At 51.2% G+C, this 27,776-nt stretch overlaps 1 protein-coding gene across 1 annotated transcript in view; it reads left to right on the top strand.

The window, feature by feature from the left end:
• Positions 1–27,391, top strand: part of ZBTB49 (zinc finger and BTB domain containing 49) — a 34,761-nt gene extending 7,370 nt beyond the window's left edge. The window contains exons 2-8 of the mRNA XM_066384631.1: positions 5,677–5,847; positions 10,511–11,541; positions 13,329–13,375; positions 20,542–20,615; positions 21,797–21,879; positions 21,964–22,125; positions 26,593–27,391. Coding sequence (XP_066240728.1) covers positions 5,696–5,847; positions 10,511–11,541; positions 13,329–13,375; positions 20,542–20,615; positions 21,797–21,879; positions 21,964–22,125; positions 26,593–27,263 — 2,220 coding nt within the window. The 5' untranslated portion in view covers positions 5,677–5,695 and the 3' untranslated portion in view covers positions 27,264–27,391. The remainder of the gene's footprint in view (positions 1–5,676; positions 5,848–10,510; positions 11,542–13,328; positions 13,376–20,541; positions 20,616–21,796; positions 21,880–21,963; positions 22,126–26,592) is intronic.
• The last annotated feature ends 385 nt before the right edge of the window (positions 27,392–27,776 follow it).

The raw sequence follows: 27,776 nt of genomic DNA, 5'->3' as shown, positions 1-27,776 counted from the left end.
GGGTTTAGATTTCTACACTATAAAATAGGGATGGAGCGGGACCTTGCTCTCTTGGTTCCTGAGATTAGCAAGAGAGAGCAGAGGAGAACAGAGAAAGGCCACGTGGAGGAGGCCAGGAGAAGCAGCCAAGATGGCGGAGTGCTGAGTGAGATGCCAGTTTGTGTAGAGTTTGTATCTGGGATAAGGAAGGAGATGGGGAACTGAGGAGAATAAGGTTGGTGAGCTAGAAACCTTTGATTCTAGGAAACGCGGATAAGTCAGTGGCTTTGTGAGCACTGAGTGTGACTGGGTTTTGGAGCCCAGTGTGTATTTTTACTTGCCCGCCGGGTGCAAGGTAGGATTAAAGGTTATGGCCCACCAGTTTTTGGCTCCATGGTTTCTTTACCGACTGTCCGAATCCAATGCGAACCTGCATGGGCTGGGCTGCTCTGATGGTGGCCCTGACCCTGCCTCCTGGCTTTACATCTAGCTTGGCCAAGCGGTGGCAACTCCGACAAGTCTGAGGGAGAGCACGCTGGCCCTTTGTTCTACTTAGTTTTTATAGTTTTGTAAGTAGGAAGTACAGAAGCAAAAATTGTAATTAGGAGCCCTTTACCACTATTGGTTATAGTCACATGTCCTTTAACATGATAGGACCATGTTCAACTTGCAAGCCATACATTATTTTGGAGAAAACAAAATTTACAAGTCATTGCTATAAGAAAAGGTTTATTTTGGCTTTTCTCTCCCTGTACCTGGCTAGCCATTCACCCCTTTCCCCACAGGCGTGGTGGAATGTCCGGGAATCCATGTTTTCCTCCCCTTTGCATTTATAATACTGTAAAGCCAGTAGCCAGGGCCACCATCACAGCAGCCTGGCCCATGCAGATTCTCATTGGATTCGGACAGTTGGTAAAGAAACAACGGAGCCAAAAACTGTTGGGCCATCATTTTTTTTTTTTTTTTAATGAGAATCAATTTGATGAAAGTATGTAGTTTTATTTATTTATTTATTTTTATTCATTTTAGAAAGAAGAGAGAGAGAGAGAAGGGGGGAGGAGCAGGAAGCATCAACTCCCATATGTGCCTTGACCAGGCAAGCCCAGGGTTTCAAACCGGCGACCTCAGCATTTCCAGATCGATGCTTTATCCACTGCGCCACCACAGGTCAGGCCATGGGCCATCATTTTTAATCCTAGCTTGCACCTGGCGGGCAAGTAAAAACACACACTGGGCTCCAAAACCCGCTCACATTCAGTGCTCACAAAGCTACTGACTTATCCGAGTTTCCTAGAATCAAAGGTTTCTAGCTCACCAGAATTATTCACCTCTGTTCCCCATCTCCTTCCTTCTCCCTGCACAAACTCTGCACAGACTGGCTTCTTAGCACTCCACCATCTTGGCTGCTTCTCCTGGCCTCCTCCATATGGCCTTTCTCTGCTCTCTGCTCTCTCCTCTCTCCTCTTAATGCTAATCTCAGGAACTAAGAGAGCAAGCTCCTGTTCTGCCCCCATTTTATAGTGTAGATTCATAACCTTTAATCCAATATACAAAATAGGGAAGTCTCCAGTACAAAGTCACTTATCTGAGTCATGATGGGATTATACCACCCCACATCAAAATGGGTGGGAAAGGCTTAATCCTAAAACCAAGCTCCAGGCTACAAGGATCCTGCCTGCCCACAGCCCACAGAGACACACATTAATATCACCTGGGCAACGGCCTCCACGTGGGCAGCATCATCTTTAACAAAGTGAGCATAATACATTTTATCTGCCCAACAAATACAGTGCCAAAGGCTATCCTGGTCATGCCAATCACACAGTACAGGGACAATTTCTCTGCATACCTTAACCCAAATTAATAAAATGTTCTTCAAGCCTCCCAAAATATTAATACTAACTCTGTAGCTTTTGGTACTTTACAATACCTGTGGGTGAGGTGGCGCAGTGGCTCCTCAATGAAGTATCACAATAAAGCCAGCAGTCGTCTTTTTGCTAGTGGAAGAGCGTCTTGCCTTCGGTTTGTAGAACGTGTGACATCTGTGGAGCACGATAAAGTGAAACAAGATGTTCCTGTATTCCTCTTCCATAAGTCATCCCTCAGTAGACAGCTTCTGGGTGTCAGCCATGTCCTGCTCATCTGTGGATTCAGTCGTCTAGCTGTTTGGTTTAGTTGTGTGTCAGATACTTGTGTGTGTGTGTGTGGGGGGGGTCCACACACACACACACACACACACACACACACACACAGCTAAATGAGGGTTGGGCCTGACGTGTTGTTGTTTTTATAAAGATTTTATTTACTTTAGAGAGAGAGAGAGAGAGAAAGGCATGGGGGGTTGTTGGGCAGATAAAATATATTATGCTCACTTTGTTAAAGATGGCTCTGCCCAGGTGATTGCTTGGGATGGGCGTGATTGTATTAATGTGTGTTGGTGGCGGGCTTTGGGCAGGCAAGATCCTCAAGCAGGATCCTTGTAGCCTGGGGCTTGGTTTAGGAACCAAGCCTTTCCCACCCTTTTTGATGTGGGGTGGTGCACTCTTATGAGGAATTCCATTATGCCTCAGATAAGTGACTGTGTATCAGAGACTTCCTTGTTTGTATATTGGATTAAAGGTTTTGATTTTTACACTATAAAATGGGGCAGACCGGGAGCTTGCTCTCTCTTGGGTCCTGAGATTAGCACTAGAGAGGAGAGCAGAGAAAGGCCATGTGGAGGAGAGAGAGGCAGCCAAGATGGTGGAGTGCTGAAGGAGAAGCCAGTTTGTCAGAGTTTGTGCAGAGAGGAGATAAGGAACAGAGGTGGTGTTGGGCAGATAAAATGCATTATGCTCACTTTGTTAAAGATGGCGCCACTGCCCACGTGGAGGCCGTTGCCCAGGTGATACTAATGTGTGTCTCTGTGGGCAGGCAGGATTGTTGTAGCCTGGGGCTTGGTTTTGGGATTAAGCCTTTCCCACCTTTTGATGTGGGGTGGTACAATCCAATCATGCCTCAGTGTAGAGCCAGCAGCCACAGCCAGGGTTACCATCACAGCAACCCGGCCCTTGCAGGTTCGCATTGGATTCGGACAGTCGGTAAAGAAACAACGGAGCCACAAACTGGTGGGCCATAGACTTTAATCCTAGCTTGCACCCGACAGGCAAGTAAAAGCACACACTGGGCTCCAAAACCCAATCACATTCAGTGTTCACAAAGCCACTGACTTATCTGAGTTTCCTAGAATCAAAAGTTTCTAGCTCACCAGCCTTACTCTCCTCAGTTCCCCATCTCCTTCCTTATCCCAGATACAAACTCTGTACAAACTGGCATCTCACTCAGCACTCCGCCATCTTGGCTGCTTTTCCTGGCCTCCTCCACGTGGCCTCCTCCCGCTGCTGGCTCTACTCTCTCTGCTCTCTCATGCTAACCTCAGGAACCAAGAGCCCCAACTCTTGTTCTGCCCCCATTTTATAGTGTAGCTTCACAACCTCTAATCCAATATACAAAATAGGGAAGTCTCTAATACAAAGTCACTTGTCTGAGGCATGATTGGATTATACCGCCCCACATCAAAAAGGGTGGGAAAGGCTTAATCCCAAAACCAAGCCCCAGGCTACAAGGATTCTGCCTGCCTTTAGCCCACCCCAACACACATTAATATCACCTGGGCGATGGCCTCCTTGTGGGCAGCGTCATCTTTAACAAAGTGAGCATAATACATTTTATCTGCCCAACACTCAGAAGTGACTTTGTATTAGAGACTTCCCTATTTTGTATATTGGATTAGAGGTTATGAAGCTACAATATAAAGTGGGGGCAGAACGGGAGTTGGCGCTCTTGGTTCCTGGGATGATTAGCATGAGAGAGCAGAGGGAGCAGAGCAGAGAGCAGAAAGAGGCCATGTGGCCAGGAGAAGGAGCCAAGATGGCGGAGTGCTGAGTGAGATGCCAGTTTGTGCAGAGTTTGTATCTGGGACAAGGAAGGAGATGGGGAACTGAGGAGAATAAGGCTGGTGAGCTAGAAACTTTTGATTCTAGGAAACTCGGATAAGTCAGTGGCTTTGTGAGCACTGAATGTGAGTGGGTTTTGGAGCCCAGTGTGTAGTTTTTTACTTGCCCGCCGGGTGCAAGCTAGAATTAAAGATGACAGCCCATCAGTTCTTGGCTCCGTTGTTTCTTTACCGACTGTCCGAATCCAATGCGAACCTGCATGGGCTGGGCTGCTGTGATGGTGGCCCTGGCTTAGATACTGGCTTTACAAGGTGAATAAGGCTGGTGAGCTAGAAACCTTTGATTCTAGGAAACTCAGATAAGTCAGTAGCTTTGTGAGCACTGGATGAGTGGGTTTTGGAGCCCAGTGTGTGTTTTTACTTGCCCGCTGGGTGCAAGCTAGGATTAAAAAGCTAATGGCCCACCAGTTCTTGGCTCCATTGTTTCATTACTGTCTGTCCAAATCTAATGCGAACCTGCATGGACCCGGCGGCTGTGATGGTGGCCGTGGTGGCTACTGGATTTACAGGGGCGGAGAGCAGGAAGCTTCAACTCATAGTTGCTTCTCGTATGTGCCTTGACCAGGCAAGCCTGGGTTTTAGAACCGGTGACCTCAGTGTTCCAGGTCGACGCTCTATCCACTGCGCCACCCCAGGTCAGACCCTGACGTGTTTTGTTCATTGTCGTCTTAGAACACAGCACACAGTAGTTAGTCATCAATAGATACTGAATGATGAGACTTCCTGTATCCCCGTAATGACTTCCCATCTCGTTCAGAGTCAAAGTCAGGGTTCTCAAAAGGGCCCACATGACCCTCCTCTCTCCTCGTTCCCTCCCTCTCCCCCTGCTCTTGTCATGTCCTCGCCACAGTGGTACTTGCAGTACTTCTGTCCTAGTCCCCACAGCTCGTTCCCGTACTTCCTTCAGGTCTCAGCTCACACAGCGTCGCCTGTCAGACGGGTCTGAGGGGCCACATGTGGCTACAGCTACTGTACTGAACCGTGCGGAGAAGGGTATTTTTATCATTGCGGGCAGTTCTGTCGACCAGGACTGTTGAGATGCTCGAGAAACGACCTTTGTTTGCTTGTTTTTTTTTAAACTGCTGTCACGGAATCATGACAGTGAACCATACATCATCAGAGGGATTTGGTGCCTTGGAGTGTCCAGTCTTGTCCTCGGGAGTCAACGTTCTACCCTGTGTTGGGGACTGAAAGCCAACAGGGTCTTTGCAGTTAGATTTGGGGGGGACAGAGGTGTGGGGAACTGGCAGTAAGCTGACAGTCTGCCCAACCCCCCACCTCACTTGTTTTGTGACGTTGCTAAAGGCTATGTTAGCTTTGGTGCTGGATTGTTTATACTAGTTTAGGCCCTTTGTCTCTCGGGAAGACTTGAGGCAAGTTTCTTTTTATCCTTTGTTTTGTGAAGTTAAGATGTTATGTATGGTGGGGTTTTTCTGCACTTGGGAGAATTCTTGACATGCCTTGGAAATGTGACCAGAGATCTTTGATTTGCTAGTGGCCTCACTTTCCCTTATACATAAAGCAGGATGGGGAATGGAGGGTCGCTTTTTGCAAACTATCTCTTGCATTGCAAAGAGACCCCCGAGCCCATCCTTTTCTCTAAGCCTGTTTTCTTAATTCTGTGCTCTCCCCACTCAGGACCTGTCACTAGCTGCGCTGGCTCGCAGCAGGGAGTCACCGTTCTCCCACCTTCTCTGTTGCAGGTGTTGCGAATGCTCGAGCATGGACGCCGTGGCCACTCACAGCTGCCACCTCCTCCAGCAGCTGCACGAGCAGCGCATCCAGGGCCTGCTGTGTGACTGCATGTTGGTGGTGAAGGGCGTCTGCTTCAAAGCCCATAAGAACGTGCTGGCGGCCTTCAGTCAGTACTTCAGGTAGGGGTCAGTCCTCGCTCTTCTGACTGGGGAAGAAGTCCAAGGGTGGGGATATTCTGACTCAATTGTATTTGCTCCTTGGATTTCACTCTCCTTTCAAAGTACATTGTGGGGTTTTGTTTGGTTTTTACTTTTTTAATTGAACTTAGCAGGTTGACATTGGTTAACAAAATTATACAGGTTCCAGATATACAGTTCTGCAGTATATCATCTGTGTACCCCACTTTTCCTTTTGTACAATATTTACAGTAACCTGAAAGCAAAAGAGCCTTTGAACTAATATACATGTATTTGGGGTGATTGAAAGCATTTTAGCCTGACCTGTGGTGGCGCAGTGGATAGGGCGTCCACTTGGAAATGCTGAGGTTGCCGGTTCGAAACCCTGGGCTTGCCTGGTCAAGGCACATATGGGAGTTGATGCTTCCAGTTCCTCCCCTCATCTCTCTCTGTCTCTCCTCTCTCTCTCTCTCTCTCTCTGTCTCTCCCTCTCCTCTCTAAAATGAATAAATAAAAAAAATTTAAAAAAATAAAAAAATAAAAAAAAAAAAAGAAAGCATTTTAGTCCTTTCCTTAGAATGTGATTATTCTAATAATGTCAGCCTTCTATATATATTTCTTATCCTTTCAGTATAAAAAGATTGAAGAATAAAATTCCAGGGAGAAACTTTTCTGTTATAAAGAGTCAGAGAGGGGAAACAGCCTATATGCAGGGTTTGGTTTTAGTTTGGGGTTTTTTAATTAAAATGTTTTAACCCAGGCTGGTTGGCTCAGTGGTAGAGTGTTGACCCAGCATGTGGATATCCCGGGTTCAATTCCCGGTCAGGGCACATAGGAGATGCAACCATGCTCTTCTCCACCCCTCCCCCTTCTCACCTCTCCCTACTCCTCTCCCTCCCCTCTCCCTCTTCCTTCCCTCTTCCCCTTCCCTCCTCTCTCCCTCTTCCTTTCCCCTTCCCTCCCCTCTCCCTCTTCCTTCCCTCTTCCCCTTCCCTCCTCTCTCCCTCTTCCTTTCCCCTTCCCTCCCCTCTCCCTCTTCCTTCCCCCTTCCCCTTCCCTCCCCTCTCCCTCTTCCTTCCCTCTTCCCCTTCCCTCCCCTCTCCCTCTTCCTTTCCCCTTCCCCTTCTCTCCTTCTCCTGCAGTGATTACCTGACTGGAGCATTCCCAGGTGCTAAGGATGGCTCCATAGCCTCCACCTCAGGCACTAAGAAGAGCTCAGTTGCAGAGCAACGGAGCAATGCCCCAGATGGGCAGAGCATCGTCCCTAGTGGGCTTGCAGGGTAGATCCCAGTCGGGGTGCTTGTGGGAGTCTATCTCTGCCTCCTGTCCTCTCACTGAATTAAATAAATAAATAACATTTTAGTTCTTGTTTCTCATTTGACTAAGAAAACAGGTTTCAACTCAGTTTGCTCACCCTTGTAATGGTTTGTCCCTGTGGGAAAGATTTACTTACAAGTAGCACCAAGCAACAATGTTTCATTCACTGTAACAGTAGAGTGTTCTCCATATATATTTTCTGATGCTTATAGGTCTAACGCTCTATGAGCACTCAAGGTTCTTTTTAGTGACTTTTCTTCCCAAGAATGCTTACTGTTTTACTGCTCTGGGAACTGCCTGTGGAACAGGATTTAATCTTTCCCTCAGCAGTCCCAAGTCATGTGGTGACATTCAGCCAGTGTACGTGCTGTGAGTGCCCGTGGAGCTGAGGGTGAGGTGACATTCAGTGCGTGTGCTGTGAGTGCCCGTGGATCTGTGAGGTGACGTTCAATGCGTTTGCTGTGAGTGCCCGTGGAGCTGAGGGAGAGGTGACGTTATGTGCGTGTGCTGTGAGTGCCCGTGGAGTGGAGGGAGAGGTGACGTTCAGTGCGTGTGCTGTGAGTGCCCGTGGATCTGAGGGTGAGGTGACGTTCAGTGCGTGTGCTGTGAGTGCCCGTGGAGCTGAGGGAGAGGTGATGTTCGGTGCGTGTGCTGCGAGTGCCCGTGGAGCTGAGGGAGAGGTGACGTTCGGTGCGTGTGCTGTGAGTGCCCGTGGAGCGGAGGGAGAGGTGACGTTCGGTGCGTGTGCTGTGAGTGCCCGTGGAGCGGAGGGAGAGGTGACATTCAGTGCGTGTGCTGTGAGTGCCCGTGGAGCGGAGGGAGAGGTGACGTTCAGTGCGTGTGCTGTGAGTGCCCGTGGATCTGAGGGTGAGGTGACGTTCAGTGCGTGTGCTGTGAGTGCCCGTGGAGCTGAGGGAGAGGTGATGTTCGGTGCGTGTGCTGTGAGTGCCCGTGGAGCTGAGGGAGAGGTGATGTTCGGTGCGTGTGCTGTGAGTGCCCGTGGAGCGGAGGGAGAGGTGACGTTCGGTGCGTGTGCTGTGAGTGCCCGTGGAGCGGAGGGAGAGGTGACGTTCGGTGCGTGTGCTGTGAGTGCCCGTGGAGCTGAGGGAGAGGTGACGTTCGGTGCGTGTGCTGTGAGTGCCCGTGGAGCGGAGGGAGAGGTGACGTTCGGTGCGTGTGCTGTGAGTGCCCGTGGAGCGGAGGGAGAGGTGACGTTCGGTGCGTGTGCTGTGAGTGCCCGTGGACCTGAGGGTGAGGTGACATTCAGTGCGTGTGCTGTGAGTGCCCGTGGAGCTGAGGGAGAGGTGACATTCAGTGCGTGTGCTGTGAGTGCCCATGGAGCTGAGGGAGAGGTGACATTCAGTGCGTGTGCTGTGAGTGCCCGTGGAGCTGAGGGAGAGGTGATGTTCGGTGCGTGTGCTGTGAGTGCCCGTGGAGCGGAGGGAGAGGTGACGTTCGGTGCGTGTGCTGTGAGTGCCCGTGGAGCTGAGGGAGAGGTGATGTTCAGTGCGTGTGCTGTGAGTGCCCGTGGAGCAGAGGGAGAGGTGACATTCGGTGCGTGTGCTGTGAGTACCCGTGGATCTGTGAGGTGACGCTCAGTGTGTGTGCTGTGAGTGCCCGTGGATCTGTGAGGTGACGCTCAGTGTGTGTGCTGTGAGTGCCCGTGGAGCTGAGGGTGAGGTGACGCTCAGTGTGTGTGCTGTGAGTGCCCGTGGATCTGTGAGGTGACGTTCAGTGCGTGTGCTGTGAGTGCCCGTGTATCTGTGAGGTGACGTTCAGTGCGTGTGCTGTGAGTGCCCGTGGAGCTGAGGGAGGAGTGCTTCTATCCTGGTACAGAACGGCCCCAGGCTCAGTCTGCGCCTCTCTTTCGTAGTCCGGACGGTGGGGTTTGGAGACTGTGGTCCATTGACTGGTGTTTTCCCTGCCCCTTCCATTTTGTACTGTCCTGGAGAAAAATCAGAACTGAAGGCTGGGGGGAGCAGGTGACTGCATCTGACAAAGTGTCTTTAGCAACACTGCGAGACCCCTTCCCTCACTCAGCTTGGTATTGTATACAACACAGATCCCTTCCCCGGCGAACTTGTCTTGTGCTGGAGTAGAGCGTGTGGGCTTTGTGGAAGCGTGCCTTTATTCCCACATTAACTCACAGGGCTTTCCTTTCTCACTGCGGATGTTTGGATCATCTGGTGCCGAGAAACGGCCTCTGGCAGCTAGATAAGGTCCTGAGTGCAGAATGAGTGTGTGTCAGGGACCTGGCAGTCCTGTTCAAGGACAGAGAATGGCGTGGTGGGGCTGGGCGGAGGGGCGAAGGGGGAGTTCCTGTCCCCTGGGCACAGAGTCTCTGTTTGGGGTGATGCAGTTTCTAGAAATGGAGAGAGGTGATGGTTGCACGTCATGAGTATACTTAATAACACTGAATTTACCATTTGAACTGTATTTAAGTGTTTAATTTAACATGTATATTTTGCCACAATTAAAAATTAAGGTTAAAAAAAATGAGCGTATACTGAGGGTTGGTTTATTATACCTATTTTTATTTTTAGACTTTTTTTTTTTTTTGTATTTCTCTGAAGTTGGAAACGAGGAGGCAGTCAGATTCCCGCATGTGCCCGACCGGGATCCACCCGGCATGCCCACCAGGGGGCGATGCTCTGCCCATCTGGGGCGTTGTTCTGTTGCAACCAGAGCCATTTTAGGGCCTGAGGCAGAGGCCATGGAGTCATCCCCAGCGACTGGGGACAACTTTGCTCCAATGGAGCCTTGGCTGTGGGAGGGAAAGAGAGAGACAGAGAGGAAGGAGAGGGGGAGGGGTGGAGAAACAGATGGGCGCTTCTCCTGTGTGCCCTGGCCCGGAATTGAACCCAGGACTCTTGCACACCAGGCCAACACTCTACCACTGAGCCAACCGGACAGGGCCTCTATTTTTAGACTTTTTAAGGTACTTAAATGTGGGAATATTTTTGGATGTGTTTTATGGCCAAAAATACATGATTTGTCAGACTAAACATGAAATAATGAAAAATATATGTCCTTTAGTTTTCTGTACTCTATATGTAAACAATAATACATATGGATAATTACATTTGAAAACAGTTATAACTATATTGCAATATTTTACTTTGAGATCTACTTAGAATTTAAATATTCAACAAACTAATTTATCTATCTGAATTGCTTTATTAGACGGCTTGCCAATTTTTTAAAAAGTGGTAAAGCATACTTAATTTTAAAATTGTGGCCTTCCTAGAAGGGTAGTCGTTTTGAATAGTAGTATGAGTATTATTTATGAGAAAGTTGCTAGCATGTATGAACTGTTAACACTGTACACAGATATCTTTTCTTTTATCAGGAGCCTCTTCCAGAATTCTTCCGGCCAGAAGAGTGATGTTTTTCACTTGGATATTAAAAACGTGAGTGGCATTGGGCAGATCCTGGACTTCATGTACACCTCTCATCTCGATCTTAACCAGGACAACGTGCAGGTGCTGCTGGACACCGCACAGTGTTTGCAAGTCCAAAACGTTCTGAGCCTGTGTCACACGTTCGTGCAGTCCACCGCCGCGGAAGAGGCCGCCGGCATGCCTTGTGGCAGCAGGTGCTCCTTGCAGAGCGCCCTGGCCCCTGGCGCTGACTGCACCGTCACTGTCGGCGAGCACTACCCTCCCTTCCTGCTGCCGAGGTGCTCGGCGGACCAGCCGCACTTGCAGGCTGCGCCGTCCGTCCATCTGCATCACCCTGCAGGTGAAACGCCGAAACCAGCCCCTGAGACTCTAGACGGTAGCTGCAGAGAGCTGCCGTCCAAGCAGCCAAACTACTACAAACTCAGGAACTTCTACAGTAAGCAGTACTACAAACAAGCCGCTTGTCCCGGCCCCCAGAGGACAGCCGAGCAGCCCTTCCCCGCCAGCCCCCCCACAGACCTGAGCGCTGTGGAGAGCCAGCCCTGTGCCGCCAGTCACTCCGAGTGCGCCCCGCGGGCCCCAGCCCCAGACCCCGACAGTGCGTGCCAGCCCCCCACAAAACAGGGGAGGCTCAAAAAGCACATCCACCTTAAGAAGCTCAGTTTCCTGAAGTCACAGAAATCTGCAGAGCAGACTCCCGACACCAGGTCGGGTGAGGGTTTGACAAAGAGGACCGGCTCTGCGAGGGAGAACGCTGGAGAGAAAGCCGGCAGTCCGGGCGCGGAGGAAAAAGAGAGCAAGGACCTCGCCAGTTCCGAGGCCTTCAGCTGCATGAACGGCGCCCAGGGGCCTGAGGGACTCGTGGCACCGGAAGACCAGTCCCTGACGCTCCAGACCCAGAGACAGTACGCCTGTGAACTGTGCGGGAAACCCTTTAAACACCCAAGCAATCTGGAGCTTCACAAACGGTCTCATACAGGTACACTGACCGAGTGCCGCAGCGGGAGGCAAGGAGACGGGGCAGCCGGCACACGCCAGTCCTGCTCCCTCTTTGTAAGGAGCTTCGCTGTCGCTTCATGTCACTGACGTCTGCCAAAAAACGGAACAAAAATGAGGAGCATTAGCTACCTTTTAATTTATATTTTTGGTGATGCCTCTTAAAGAAGAATCTTAAAGTTCTGTAGATGCTTTCATAGAGCCACTTTTAAAAGATGTCATGCTTGGCCCTGGCCGGTTGGTTTAGTGGATAGAGCATCGGTACAGCGTTTGGACGTCCCAGGTTCAATTCCTGGTCAAGGCACACAGGAGAAGTGACTATCTGCTTCTCTTCCCTCCCTCCCTCTCTTTCTCCCTCTCCCACTCCCTCACCCCTTCCCCCTTCTCTCTGTCTTCCCCTCTTGTAGCCAGTGGCTCAGTTAGTTCAAGTGTCAGCCCGGGCACTGAGGATAGCTTGGTTGGTCTGAGCGTCAGCTTCAGGTACTAAAAATGGTTCAGGTTTGAGCATCAGCCCCAGACGGGGGTTGCTGGGTGGATCCCGGTTGGGGCGCGTGTGGGAATCTGTCTCCCCTTTCAAAAAAAAAATCACTTTTTTTTATTCTAATTACATTTTTATATAATAAACTTTCCATCTCTAAAGAAGTATACTGAGTTATTTTGAATTGCTGATAATTTCAAGTTCTAAAACAAGTTATATTTGTCTTTAAAATTAAATTGTTTATTTTTCTAAAGCATCATGTACAATATACAGGTGATGTATTGTAGAATTGTGCACCTGAAACCTATATAATTTTATTAGCCAATATCACCCCAATAAATTATTTAAAATAAAATAAATGAAAATTCAACATTTAAATAAAGAAGTAAAAGTATAATGTAGGTTAATTCAGACTAAAAATAATTTAGTTTGAATAATTCTAAAAGTTCTCTGGAAAGAAATTTGAAAGCTAGCAAACCTCAACAATGTAGTAGGAAGGGGTGGGTGGTTATTTTTTAAAGAATCGTAATGAAGCCACCTGTGTGAGGGGAGTGGGGAAAATGGACGGTTCCTGGACGTGCAAGTCCGAGAGTTATCTAGACTAAAGGTGGGACCTTAAAGTGCACTTTTAAACTGATCATTTTCTAGAGACTGTATTTAGAACTGCCGTGATTTCTTTGCAGTAGAGTTCCATTCTCTATAGTCTGTTCTACATGAAAATGTCATTAGTCAGTTACTGAAATCAGGGACTCTTCCACTGTTAGCATGTTCAATCAAGACTAAAAGGCAGTGGAGAGGGGCTTTTCTCTGTCCCCCTTTCCGGAGGCCCCTCTCTGCTTGGGGCTGTCCCGTGTCCACACATGGGGTGTGAATGAGACCTTCGTTCTGCTGGGAACTGTTGGTAAGGGAAAGAGCCAGGCTGAGGGACCTGTGAGCAAGTGCATGGCGTTCCGCAGGAAAACTCACACTTGATTTTCAATGGAAAGAAGAGACGGTGTCCAAAACCTAGGCAGGGTGTGAATGCAAATAAGTAAGTTCAACTTCAGCATAGCGTTATATTTGGAGAACAAGGTGACTCTTCAAGAAAAGTAATCATATTTCACTTTGTCATCCCTGCCTGCCACCTGCGGACGAGAGAGACCAGGAAGAGGGTGTGGAGACTCCCGTGACGAAGAATGTAATCTCTGCTTTGAATGGCCAGACTCGGGGGATCGCTTAAACAGTTTAAACAGAGAATTACTGTGCAAGTGACATGAATAATTTTTACAAGTTGTTGTTTTGTTTTGTTTTAGGTGAGAAACCTTTTGAATGTAACATTTGTGGGAAACATTTCTCTCAGGTGGGAATACTTTTATTTATTGTTAATAATTGGAAACATAAAAGCCAGTGTTGATTTTTATTACAAATAAGACATACTTTCGAAGTTCTGAGAATATCCATAACTTAAAAGACTTTCGATTACATCAGGAGAAAACAAACCCCTAGTTCCTTGGGGAAAACGCCGGGTTGTAGAAGTGTGGGAACTCTCGCAATCACCCCCGCCCTGGGACGGGCCTGGTCCTGGTACATTCCCATTCATAACGTCCGCCGTATGACGTACACCTGCAGGCTGCCGATTACGCTGGGCTACGTTCAGACAAACATCCGCTTGTCGGAACTGTAGATGTTAGGGTGTTAGAAAACAGACCAAACAATTTTCATTCCCTGCTTTTGCTACCTTTTAGCTGACCTCTGCTAAGATGACGTATCAGTTCTCTCACCCAGCCAGTGTGTATTGTGTCTCCCTGTGGGCTGTATACGGACCTGGGCACTGGACCTAAAGGAACCCACAGGTATAATGTTGTAGAGAAAACTCGGAATGCAGGCTTGTGGGAGCCTACTTTTCCTTCCAAAACAGAAGGAAACTGCCCGTGCCCCCGTGCAGGGCCCTGACATTCCAAAGGGAAGTGAGACGAAGCCACTTGGGGCCCAGGCACTCAGTCCTGCAGGGGGACATCCCCATACGGCTGGTGAGTCCTGCCGTGGCAGCATGTGCGAGGCTGTTCTGCTGGGGGAGAGATTTCCGGCTGGGCCTTGAGCGGGAAAGGAGACCGCTAGTCTGGGTGGGAGTGTGGAGGCGGCCCTGTCGGGCACAGGAACAGCCAGAACAGCGTCTCTGACACATTCGTTCCCCAGGGAGTGACCCTCCGTCCCCCACACACCCGGGCCACCCAGACCTGCGATCTTAATGACTCCTCAGCCTGCCTGCTCCGGTTTTACCATCGGGCAGGGCCCCGTCTTTCTCCTCATCCGGGAGAATGCCCGGCACCCACTGAGAGTTCAGTACGTTTTGAGAACTGAATGGAGTGATCGTCCCTCTGGTGGCCAGTCTGGTTGGGGCTTCTTCGCTCCAGCCTCGCCTTGGGGTTCAGAGCGTGGGCTCCAGGGCCAGAGGGCCTGGTCTGCACCCTGCCGCCACCTTCCTCCTGTGTCCCCTCGGGTTCCTTGCCTGTAAAACGGGCAGTGAGAGCACCGCCCCCAGTGGAGTCTGAGGAGTGAGTGAGGGGTGAGGGTCAGTGCTCAGCATCTGCACGCACCGCGTGCTCAGGAAACGTCATTTCCTGTCCCGGGCCAACACCGTCCTCTTCTCTCCAGGGCTCTGCTCCTGCAGACAGTCTGAGAGCGCCCGCACACACCACTGTGGCCTCGCTGGGAGAGAGCTAGACCCAGGTGACCAGTAATTATTAGTGATCACAGCTTCTCAGCCTCGTGTTAGTAATTCTTAACATAAGGATAATACTATGTCAGGGCAACATTAATAGAATTAAATGAAAAAAAAAAAAGGACTGGAAAGCCCTTGCTACCTTTAAATTGTGATTATTTAAGTTCTGTCCCCTCCTTGCCTGGACACCTTCTGCGACTTCACTGCCCGCCGAGTGAAGTGAGGGCCGACGTCCAGGCATCTGGCGGTCTCCGCCGGCCCTCTCCCCCCCCCCCCACGTACACGTAGACGACGCCGGCCCTCTCCCCCCCCCACGTACACGTAGACGACGCCGGCCCTCCCCCCTGGCGTAGACACCGCCCCCCCCCCCGCGTAGACGCCGGCCCTCCCCCCTGGCGTAGATGCCAGGCCCACATGGAGGCTCTGTTGGCTTGGGGTGGGGCAGAGGTGGCGGCAGCCTGGTGTGCAGCGAGGGCTGCAGGCCGCACTGGAGACCTTGTCCTGCACTTCCCCCTCGGTCCTGCGGGGGCAGCCCTGCCTGGGGGACACTCGGAAGGCCTGCTCTTCTGTGTTGACGTCTATGTTAGGTTTTCTTCAATGTAGAGTTATGGGTAGTTATGGTTTTCAGAGGTATATTGTTTTATTTCATGGTGAAATGATGGCATTTCTGTAAACAGACCTAAAACGCTTCACTCAGTGTGTGTTGGCCACAAGCCTGCAGTGTCTAGGGAGCCCTGCATGTGCTCGGGACAGAGACGAAGGAGGCTTCCAGGGCCGGGTGCTGAGAGGAGGAAGCACGTGTGAACCCTCAGAGGCAGCAAGCGTGGGAAGTGCCACGACAGGAACATGTACAGGAAACAGGGGAAACCACAGTGGCTTCAATCATTCTCCACGGACGGGGGTCACAGTGGAGTGGGGTGGGCCCTGGAGTGTCTGCGTGGGCCGACACGAGCTGGTCAGTAACACGTTTGCCAGTGAGAATTGTCTTTTATGCTGTTTGCTTAATTCATATTTAGTAGGGTTTTAAAAGAAAAAGTTAGCCACAACCTTAATAGTATATCAGAAAGCCATATGAGATATCGACTTTAAGAAGCTTCCATCGTCCTGCGCTGGGCCACAGAATATACATGTCCTGACCTAATTCTGGACACTGTCCCCGGTCTCGGGAAGTAGAGGCACACTGCAGCGGGAGAAAGGGGGTCTGAGTGTGGGGGGTCCCCTGTGAGGAGTAGAGGCGGGGCCGGAGGTGCACCGGGGGCGGGGCCCGAGGTGGTGAAGTGACAGGTCCTGAGTGCCTGTCACATGGGACAGGAGGGAGCAGCGGCGTGGTCAGCTGTCTGGGGCAGGAGCAGCGCTGCAGAGAGGCGAGGTGGGCTGCGAGGGGCGCAGTGTCCTCCCATGGGCGGTCTGGAGGCGGTGGCTGCGTTGTCCCTGTGTGGGGGAAGGGGCGCTGCAAACGGGGCCGGGGGGGGGGGGGGGGGGGGGGGGGCAGCTTAGGCACGTGGTTCCCAGGACACTGATGTGTCTGATGCCAGAGGTGACAGAGTTACAGGCCATCCAGGGTGCAAATGCAAAACTAAGACTAGTTTATTTATTCTTTTATTTTATTTTTAAAAATGTTTATTGATTGACTTTAGTGAGAAAGGAAGGAAGAGAGGGCAAAGAACGGCAATCTGCTCCTGTCTGTGCCCTGACCAGGGATTGAACTAGCAACCTCTACACTTCAGGACAGTGTTCTAACCAGCTGGGCCGTCCTGCTAGGGTGAAATGAGGAGTAGTTTAATGAACTTTTCCCAAGTTATTAAATTTTCAACTCCTGAGATGATAATTTCCACATTTTTCTGTTAAATGTCCTTTTAACAGTATAGTGATTATGTCTGTGTAGGTGACATCTCTGTGTCAATCTCTATTTTTCCCTTTTACTGTTATTACTTTGTGAAATCCTAAAGTCTTAGAACTGAACTAGGTGGCTTTTAAGATCTGAGGTCCCTGCTCTCTCCAAAGTTCTGTGGTTTCCTGACTTTCTTACATAGACAGCTGCCGTTGGAAGGTCAGTCTGGTAGAGAGTGACATGCTTGGTTTGTTCACGTTCAGACACTGCTGCTGCTCAAGGACCTGTTAGAAGGAGTTCACAGCGTTTTAAGAATTACTCAACAAATCAGATGCCCGTGTGCTCTCAGTTCTGACAGCTCCGTCCTAACTTAGAGCCGCACTTGCTTAGGAAGGGTGCGGGCATGGGGTCCAGTCCGCTTCCGCCGTGCTGGTGACTCCCCTCCCAGGTCCGCTCTCTGTGCACTGGGTCCTTCTGCTTTATAAGGACATGGTGATGGTTAAGGGAACGCTGTTGGGCTGCTGAGCAGCGTGTGTCGTTAACCGTGACGCCCCAGTACTTGATGGCTGTTGTCGTTATCACTTGCTGGAGTTTTTGTGGCTCCAACTACAGATGATTTCTAAGACATGATCTTTGTACTTAGCATATAATTAGAGATAGCAAGGTTTACTAAAACTTTTTAAAAGCATGACTAAAGGTCAAACAGTCTGGGCCCGTTTGCCACATAATGTGGTATAAATTATCTGAATACACTATTGGACTTTCTTGCCTGAATTTTTCCGTTATTTAAATTACTTTTATATTATTTATCAGACTAATAACTTCTCCTTTATGTGGAAAAAGATCATTGTTTACAGTATTCATTTCCACTACTGCAGGGGTCCCCAAACTACAGCGCGTGGGCCTCATGCGGCCCCCTGAGGCCATTTATCCGGCCCCCACTGCACTTCCAGAAGGGGCACCTCTTTCATTAGTGGTCAGTGAGAGGAGCATAGTTCCCATTGAAATACTGGGCAGTTTGTTGATTTAAATTTACTTGTTCTTTATTTTAAATATTGTATTTGTTCCCATTTTGTTTTTTTACTTTAAAATAAGATATGTGCAGTGTGCATAGGGATTTGTTCATAGTTTTTTTTATAGTCTGGCCCTCCAACGGTCTGAGGGACAGTGAACTGGCCCCCTGTGTAAAAAGTTTGGGGACCCCTGCACTACTGAGTAGTAGCTAAAGAAACATTCTATTTTTTTTTACTATTGCTTATTAACATATTGAGTGGAAGACCATTCAATTACACTTGCTTGGAAAACAAGTCATTGTTATGCTTTACTTAAAAAGGAAAACTGCAGCATTGCTGAGAACTGACTCAGAGACTGAATTGCAATCGTAATTCCTAGTTTACGAAATAACTGGAAACGAGGGGTCTGACCCCGCAGCTGAGGAGATGGGCTGTTTGAGTTGTTCTGTAACTGATGAGCTGTTCTGAAATTTGGAAGCTCTTGCTCCAGAACAGGCAGTGGTGAGTTATCTTTCCTCCAGTGAGCTGCTTCCTGAGAGGCCAGGTGACCCCATCACGCCAAGTGTTCAACACGAACCAGTTTGATCCCAGAATCTCGCACGTCTCAGGTTTTCCCCAGGTGACACGATAGCTCAGGCTCACACACCAATATTAGTCTCTGGCCCGGGCGTGTCACCAGAGCCAGCACTTGATCTGAACCTCAGTTTTAGAGCTTTGATAACAGTTACTAAGGGCAACTAGGTAATGCATGTAAAGGCCTAAGTAGAGCACGAATGTATTGCTATTGGCATTTGTTGCTTTATTATTGTTACTCGTACTCATCCTGTTAAAATCTAGGTATTTCTCAATATTTTGCCAAGTTCCTTCTCTTTGGCTGCTGAAAATAAAGCTAAGTTTTTTGTCTAAACCATATTATATTCTAAAAGGCACTACCTAATGCAGTGTTTCCCAGAGTCTGACAGAGGTAAAGATTCTCTCAAAACTGAGAGTCCAGACGCGTTTTATTCCTGTCTGTTTGCACTCATAGGCAGGCTTCAGACCCGTCTTCAGACCTGTAACCATGAACTACCTTTGCATTTTATTTAAGAAATAATTAACAACTTGGAAAAGCCAAGTGTGTTCGTTGAGTATTAGTGTTCATTCTCCCCCCCCCTTGGCTTATTTTGTATGTCATAACTGTGCACTGTACCCTTGGGTATAGTTAATCATTTCAGTGTTTGTGTTTTTGACGGAACACTATAAAAATTTAAGTAGGGGGTATGACAGTTTGAGACTCTTAACTTAAATGATAGCCGTGGAAGATTTTGTCTCTAAGTCCTAACTTACAGATGAGACAGCCACGATTTAATGTCTCAGGTGTCTGCCGGTTCGGTTTCAGTGTGCTGGGAGCGATCTCATACTGATTTCCTATATTGATCAGTACATGGAAGCCGGTTTCAGTGTGCTGGGTGCGATCTCGTACTGATTTCCTATATTGATCAGTACATGGAAGCCGGTTTCAGTGTGCTGGGGGCGATCTCGTACTGATTTCCTATATTGATCAGTACATGGAAGCCTGTTTCAGTGTGCTGGGGGCGATCTCGTACTGATTTCCTATATTGATCAGTGCATGGAAGCCGGTTTCAGTGTGCTGGGGGCGATCTCGTACTGATTTCCTATATTGATCAGTGCATGGAAGCCGGTTTCAGTGTGCTGGGGGCGATCTCATACTGATTTCCTATATTGATCAGTACATGGAAGCCGGTTTCAGTGTGCTGGGGGCGATCTCGTACTGATTCCTATATTGATCAGTGCATGGAAGCTGGTTTCCGTGTGCTGGGGGCGATCTCGTACTGATTTCCTATATTGATCAGTGCATGGAAGCTGGTTTCAGTGTGCTGGGGGCGATCTCGTACTGATTTCCTATATTGATCAGTGCATGCTGGTTTCAGTGTGCTGGGGGCGATCTCGTACTGATTTTCTATATTGATCAGTGCATGCTGGTTTCAGTGTGCTGGGGGCGATCTCGTACTGATTTCCTATATTGATCAGTGCATGGAAGCTGGTTTCAGTGTGCTGGGGGCGATCTCGTACTGATTTCCTATATTGATCAGTGCATGCTAGTTTCAGTGTGCTGGGGGTGATCTCGTACTGATTTCCTATATTGATCAGTGCATGCTAATTTCAGTGTGCTGGGGGTGATCTCATACTGATTTCCTATATTGATCAGTGCATGCTAATTTCAGTGTGCTGGGGGTGATCTCGTACTGATTTCCTATATTGATCACTACATGGAAGCCTATGTTGTGACCTCCCTGTAGGTAAGGTTTTCTCTGTAAAGCCCTGCCGGTGTCGGGCAGGGACATAAAGTCCCTGAGGCTGAGCACTGCTGTGACTCCCCTGATTTGCATTGTTGCGCAGAGGACAAAATGACAAACCTGTCAGGTAGAACAACTGTCCTGCAAAGGAAATACTGCTAAATGTCTTATCTCTGTGAATAAAGCATGTGTTCTAGGAAGAAACAGTGTATAGGAAATAACCTGTGTAAGCACACCTTTTGTTTTCTAAGTGATACTTGCATGTAGATGGTCCAGATTTAAAAATAGATGAACTAATACATAAAGGTCTGTATAACATGAAAGCTTAGTGACCTCCACAGCAGCCTGCACTGTGTGTCACAGTTTATGAGAGAAACGGCACAAGGCCAGCCCGCGATGGAGCCGTCGGGCTCACGCCCAGCCCCTGGCGCAGGAGCACAGGTGGGAGAGAGTCGGGCTCGGCAGACCTAGGCAGGGACCCCCCACTCCCGTTAGAGCTGGGCCGTCCTTAGCCTGGCATGTGGCTCCGGTGTTGTGCGTATCCAGCCCTCCTTTCAGAGTTGGACTGGACCCTGGGTGTCTGTCAGTTTCCATGTGAACGTATGTAATCTTTTTAAAAAGCCCTTTCATTATCGGCGTGCTTTCTCTTCTCCCTTTCTGCAGGCAGGTAACTTGCAGACTCACTTACGTCGGCATTCTGGTGAAAAACCATACATCTGCGAAGTCTGCGGAAAGAGGTCAGTGCTGGGCCTGCCTCGTGCCCGTGGGGAGCCCTGTGTCTGAACTCGGGGCTTGGACTGCTCCCAGCGAGCCGCCTGGAGGCTCCTGCCGCAGGGGAACGAGTCCTCCCTCTGCAGAGCCTTGCATGTGACACACGGAACAGCAGAAAGAAAAAGATGATAATTCAGAGAAGGAAACCGAGGACAGGAGTCTTAAGAAATGGGATTTTACAGTAAAGATTTATACTAAAATTTCCACTAAAAATGGCTATGAAATAGGTGAATGCCTCAGACTTCAGGAGAAGGGTGGGAGGAAAGGCCCTTCATGGCCCCTCAGGGCCGTGGGAAGCTGGGGAGGGGTGAGGTGGGCGTGAGGGGGAGCTCTGAGCCCTGAGGCCACGTGGGATTGTGACTTGGGAGATGCGAGTGGACTTGGGGGCAGGATTACTCTGGAGGTGAAGTGCGCTCTGAGGAGGGGCCCCTCGGGTGTGCACGCAGGTCCCTCCGCCCCGGGTCACTTACTGCAGGCCCCACGTCCCCATCTAATGGTCATGCTGGGACAGCAGGCAGCAGCCATGACTGGACCAGCCACGTGGCTCTGTACTCATTCATTTAACCACTGATTCGGCATTTATTAGCCACCTGCTGTGTGAGTGCTGTGCCGGGCACGTAAAGATGAACCGTAGGACTCTGCCTCTGAGAAGGTTGTACTCAGGAGTCCGGGAGGGAGGACACGGGGACAGAGGCAGCCCTGCGGTGCAGGACAGGAGGCAGCACGGAGAGCCAGGGCAGGGCTGCTCTCATCAGTCTTGGACGGTCGTCTCTGCAGACGGGAGAGCACAGATTCGAGGCCAGCAGCCTCGCGTGCCTCCTGCCCGCCGGGGGAAGCGCAGCTCCTGTCAGGTGTGGTGGGAAGGCGAGACCTAGGTTCCCACCCGCGGGCCGGGGCTGGGATTCCTCCCTCAGCCACAGTAGTGGCCATCTCTGAGGAAGAAAGATGAATGCAGCTAGGTAGAAAAAAGCATTTCCACAACAGAACACGTGCATTATTTTCTACTCTCTTTTTAAAAAAGGAAAAAGTAAAGCTGTTTCTAAGTGCGCACTTCCGTTGCGGTCAGGCTGCTTGTGGGCTGCGTTCTGAAGGCGGTCGGGGCACAACGTGGAAAGGCTCTTACCTGCATTTCCGAATCACGTTCCAGGTTCGCAGCTTCTGGGGATGTCCAGCGCCACATCATCATCCACTCGGGGGAGAAGCCACACTTGTGTGACATCTGTGGCCGAGGTATGGCTGCGTGTTCCCCTCTCTCTGGCAGACACTGGCGGGCACGCGCTCGGCCCTCAGCTGAGCGCCATGTCGTCTCCCCAGGGTTCAGCAACTTCAGTAACCTTAAGGAGCACAAGAAGACCCACACGGCCGACAAGGTGTTCACGTGCGACGAGTGCGGGAAGTCCTTCAACATGCAGAGGAAGCTGGTGAAGCACCGCGTCCGGCACACGGGTGAGCGGCCCTACAGCTGCACGGCCTGCGGTGAGTGCCGGTGGCCCCGACCCGGCGGCCCTGGTCCCTGACCCCTGGCTGTGGGCGGGCATCGGCTGTGCTGGCCGCCCCGACCCGGCGGCCCTGGTCCCTGACCCCTGGCTGTGGGCGGGCATCGGCTGTGCCGGCCGCCCCAACCCGGCGGCCCTGACCCCTGACCCCTGGCTGTGGGCGGGCATCGGCTGTGCTGGTGTCGGACGCTCGCCGCTTGCTCATGGGTAGAATGGCAGTCATGCTGTTTCTTTACCACCACACGTGGTCCTCATTCATTTCCACGTTCGTGTATCAGAATCCCGGAGTGTCTCTGAGGTGTCCACACTGGGCCAAGATGCTCCAGGGACCAGGGTGACTGAGACAGGGTCCCCGGGCCGCACGCCTGGTCCGGCAGCTGGTGTCCGAGCACACGCCTGGAGCGCAGGGCCGCCGGCTTGTCTGTCCTCTGGGGCACACTGTGGTCAAGAGGGAGGGCTTCTTGGGATCACGCAGTATGAAGCCCAGGTCTGACACATCAGTGAGTCATCGGGGAGGAGACGGAGAGCCGACGGCCAGTGTCACGGTGCTTCATTGTACAGGCCAGGACACGGGGACTCGGAGCTGAGTCACTGTCACCTGTGATCACAGTGTGTCCCGGCCTCTGAGGAGCTGGGGTGTGCCCATGCACGTGTCCGCCTGCGCCTGTGACAGTACCTGACGCTGTGGATGGAGCAGGGGAGAGCGCCCCGAGCCAGCTGTGGGAAGCCTGGAGTCCCGGCTGCTGAGAGCGCTCGTTCCAAGCGAAACTGGAATTTAAATCAGGGAGGACCTGAACGTAAGCAGAGGACGACTCGGCTTCATCTCCCGCTTCAGCCGTGTGCGTCTCCGGACGCAGGTGTAGGCCGCTCCACGCTGCTCCCGTCAGTCTGAACGAGCGACATCGCGACCCTGTATGTCATGGGTGCAGTCTCTGGTCACTCGTGTGCAGTGTCAATTCCAGATCATTGCAGGCGACAGTGAGCTAAGGTTACGTGTTCTCCTTGCTCCCTGTGGGGGCCTGCAGCTGCGGCTCCTCCCCTAAGGAGCTCCTCTCCCCTCACCTCACCTGCAGCCCGTCCCCACCCCGCCCGCTGGCTTCTGACCTGACGGGTCAGCTTGGGGAGCTGGGGCGAGAGAGCGGTAAGGCCATTCTCGTGTGGCAGGGTCAAGCACTGGAGACAGCTCTGTTGAGCTAAAGGCCCTGTACTGTAAACTATACTTTCCAAGTGACCATTTCAGAGGTTTTGTGCTGGTGACCGAGTTGTGTGTCCACCACAGTCAAGCCCCAGAGAAACTGCTCAGTCGCTCTCCATTGTCACCCCAGCCCGAGGCGGCCATTAATCTACTTCGCTCTCTGGATTTGCTGCTTCTGAACATTTCATAGAAGCGGAGTCACCCCATATGTGGTGCTTTTATGTGACTTCCTCCACTCAGCAAACCTGCTGTGAACACTTGTGCAAGTTTATGTGAGGGTGTGTTTGCAATGTTTAAAGCAGGGGTCCCCAAACTTTTTACACAGGGGGCCAGTTCACTGTCCCTCAGACCGTTGGAGGGCTGGACTATAAAAAAAACTATGAACAAATCCCTATGCACACTGCACATATCTTATTTTAAAGTAAAAAAACAAAACAGGAACAAATACAATATTTAAAATAAAGAATAAGTAAATTTAAATCAACAAACTGACCAGTATTTCAATGGGAACTATGCTCCTCTCACTGACCACCAATGAAAGAGGTGCCCCTTCCGGAAGTGTGGCAGGGCCGGATAAATGGCCTCAGGGGGCCGCATGCGGCCCGCAGGCCGTAGTTTGGGGACCCCTGGTTTAAAGCCTTCTTCTCTCCCTCTTCCTCCCCCACCCCTCCCCTTCCCCGGCATCTCATGCCTCCCCTAAAGACAGCCGCCAGCCTCGGGGCGCTTCCTAAGGCGCAGACCAGCGCTCTCCACAGCCCTGGGTTTGTGGCACTTCACTCCAGGACCGCCTCCCCCGGGGTCTCCTCCACAGCCCCCCTGGGCAGTGCTCCTACACTGGATTTAAGAGGGTTCCAGGCCAGCTCTCCTGGCAGCGCGTCCCTTGTCCCTTGTCCCTTGTCCTGCCAGAAACACTCCGTTCTGTGTTCCAGGGGACTGTAGGCCCACACAGTCCAGAGGTGACCGTCCTCTCTCTGCCACCAACACAGGTGGCCAGCTCGCTCCCACCAGACCTCCCAAGCAGGAAGCCAACCCTGCCCCCCCATGGCCTGCACAGGGCAGGGTCGCGCCCGCTCTTGGCCGCATCGACTTGAGGGATATAGGAGAACAGCTCCCAGAGTCCTCTCTCGTGGGGACTGTCTGTCACTAAAATATATACATATTAAGCACCCTAAAAATGGTATCTCCTGCGCAGTAATTTCACTATTGAGAATTTATCTTAAGGAAACAGCGAAAGGAAAGCTGTAAATTGCACGTCAGATAGCACAGCTAACGGCAGAAGCAGCCCAAACGTGCACCAGTAGCGGGCCAGTGTGAAGCGTCTGACCTAAAGTGCCGTGCATCTGAGTAGAACACGCCATGGAGAGAGTCTGCAAACTGAACATGCTGTCCCGTGGCGTGACGTGGCGGCGGCCGTAGAGGGAACACGTGTGGGCCACACGTAGAGGGAACACAGGAAGGACTTGCTGTGGCCCGTTCAGTGCCGTGTGCATGGGGACGGAGAGTCACACAGGTGGAGCCACTTTAGAGTGGGGGCCCGAGCTGCCGCCCAGAGAGGCCGCCTTGGACCTCCGGAGCGTTAGAACAGGGCGCCCCGGCGTCAGCACTGGGCCCGACGCAACCTGGTGCTCCAGAGAACTGTCCGCAAAGGTCACAGGAAAGCAGCCGTGACTGCTAGTCCAGTGGTTACTGCAGCTAAAAAGTAAAAACGTTATTTCAAGTTAGCCTCACTGTATGCTTTTCTGCACTGATAGCAGGTTCCTGTCCTCTGGACATCCTTGTCCCCTTCCCGTTCTCATCAAGACCCCTCTCCAGGTGGGAACACTGTTCAGCCTTCCATCTCTATCAGTGCATCCTAAATTCTTTTTTTATTTTTTTATTTTTCTAAAGTTGGAAACGGGGAGGCAGTCAGACAGACTCCCGCATGCGCCCGACCGGGATCCACCCAGCACGCCCACTAGGGGGTGATGCTCTTCCCACCAGGGGGCGATGCTCTGCCCATCTGGGGCATCGCTCTGTTGCATCCAGAGCCATCCTCAGCGCCCAGGGCAACTTTGCTCCAATGGAGCCTTGGCTGTGGGAGGGGAAGAGAGAGACAGAGAGGAAGGAGAGGGGGAGGGGTGGAGAAGCAGATGGGCGCTTCTCCTTTGTGCCCTGGCTGGGAATTGAACCTGGGACTCCTGCACGCCAGGCTGACGCTCTACCACTGAGCCAACTGGCCAGGGCCATCCTGAATTCTTACGGATCTCAAATAAATGCTTGTTGCCTCTCGCTTTGAAAGGACTTGTTTTTAGGTTAACAGAAGAAAATGCCCAAAATGTAACACATAGGCATTGACATCATTTTGTTCCTAGACAGTGTTTTTAGATAGCCCACCATTGCTTGCCCAGGGCTGGAGAGGTGAGAATTCAAATAGAGTGACAGACAGGTAAGGGAGGAGTTAACAGATGTGCATGTAAACCGTGTAGTTCTCACTCCTTTGTAAATACATCATGACTTGTGTCAGGTTAGTGACTGGGTTCATGTTCTGATCCCCTTGCCTAGTCTAATTGTGGAACTATCCCTACCTCAATCATACATACAGGCACAGGAAACAGAACCTAGAGAACTATGTGTAACATTATGTTAAAAGCAGAATACAAAATGCCTTTGCAAAAGATGTTTCTAAATTATAGATCAGCTGTGCTGCCTGACTGGTGGTGGCGCGGTAGATAGAGCATCAACCTGGGACACTGAAGTCCCAGGTTTCAAAACCCTGAGGTTGCTGGCTTGAGCATGGGGTCACTGGCTCAGCTGGAGCCCCCTGGTCAAGGCACGTAGGAGAAACAATGAACAACTGAAGTGCCGCAACTAACTATGAGTTGATGCTGCTCATCTCTCTCCTTTCCTGTCTCTCCCTCTCTCTTTCTAAAAAAATAAGTAAATAAAAATATAGATTGTGCTGGGTACAAACATTTAAAGGAAACTGATAAGGTTTCCCAGCTCCCACAGGCCGGCAGGGCTGGCAGCCTGGCTTAGGCAGCCGGTGACCCAGTGCAGGGGGACAGCGGCTGGGAGGCCTGAGAGGCGTGGCTGAGAGCCCCGCACGCCCGGCTGCGGGAGGAGGGGCTGCTGGGAGCAGGAGGAGGAGCCCCCCAGAGTGAGCGCGAACAGCGGACTCGCCTCCACTCGCCTGAGAGCCACTCGTTCTGTAGTCTGGAAGGGGTGGTGGCCCTCCCAATGCCCACTTCTGAAAAGACCCCTCTCTTTGTCCAGGGAAATGTTTCGGGGGATCCGGCGACCTCCGCCGTCACGTGCGCACGCACACCGGGGAGAAGCCGTACACGTGCGAGATCTGTGACAAGTGCTTCACGCGGTCGGCCGTGCTGCGGCGGCACCGGCGGATGCACTGCAAGGCCGAGGACGAGGACCAGGAGTCGCTGCAGGAGCTCGCACGAGCCATCAAGACCTCCGAGCTGGACCAGGCCCACGGCTCGAGCTCGTTTCCCCAAGACGTCGCTGTGACCGTGATGCCCGTGGCTGGTAAGCTCCGGCTCCACCCGGTGGAGGAGTCAGTGACAGAATTTGACAGCCCCTCTGATGGCTCCTACTGCAAGTTCCGGTCCACACCTCAGCCTCATGGCGACCAGGACAAGCTCCGTCTGGATCCCAGCAAGCTCGCCAAGGCGCCCGGGCAGCACATGCAGCATCAGGCCTTCGCTTACTCTGCCGCGGACACCGCCACCAGCGACGGGCCACTGCCGGCGGACGGCATGGCCACGGTCCGCTCGTCTCTGGCCACTTTGGACAACCACTGCGGCGACACCATGGGTGGCCGGGTGTCAGCCACGGCGTACAGGAACTCGGAGGGTCAGTTCTTCTCCAGCATGACTCTGTGGGGGCTGGCGATGAAGACGCTGCAGAACGAGAACGAGCTGGACCAGTGAGGCCGACGCCCGCGCTCTCCAGCGCAGGGCCTCTCCGCTTATTAGCTTATTGCGGTTCTGGTTCCGTTCCGAGGAGTCTCCTGGAGGGGGCCCTGCCCCGCCCCCAGGGCCACACTCTGAGCCTCTGGGAGGGGACCAAGCCCTGGCACGGTGGCGCCACTTGCCCCTGCGAGGCTGATCACTGGGATCCTCAGGAGCCCAGGCTTGGGAGGGAGGCCGGCTCACCGGGGTAGCAGTCCCAGACTGGAGCTGGCGTCACAGAGAACAAAGGCGAGAGAACCGTTTCCCTGGCTGGATAGCGTCATCGCGTACACTCTGGGTCAACTACTCCACACTTTGGTCATGCTAAAGAGAAAAAATATATATAAAAGAATACAAGTAGTTTTGTATTTTTACATGATTGAAATTTGTAGTACTTTGTATTTTTATTTACACAGATTTTCTTTATGAAACTCATACTATAATTTAACTTGAATAAATGAAACTTGCATCTCTGTATATTGTATGTTTCCT

Source organism: Saccopteryx leptura, chromosome 5, assembly GCF_036850995.1.
Source record: "Saccopteryx leptura isolate mSacLep1 chromosome 5, mSacLep1_pri_phased_curated, whole genome shotgun sequence".
Classification (NCBI taxonomy): domain Eukaryota; kingdom Metazoa; phylum Chordata; class Mammalia; order Chiroptera; family Emballonuridae; genus Saccopteryx; species Saccopteryx leptura.
This window is presented reverse-complemented; position numbering and strand designations above follow the sequence as displayed.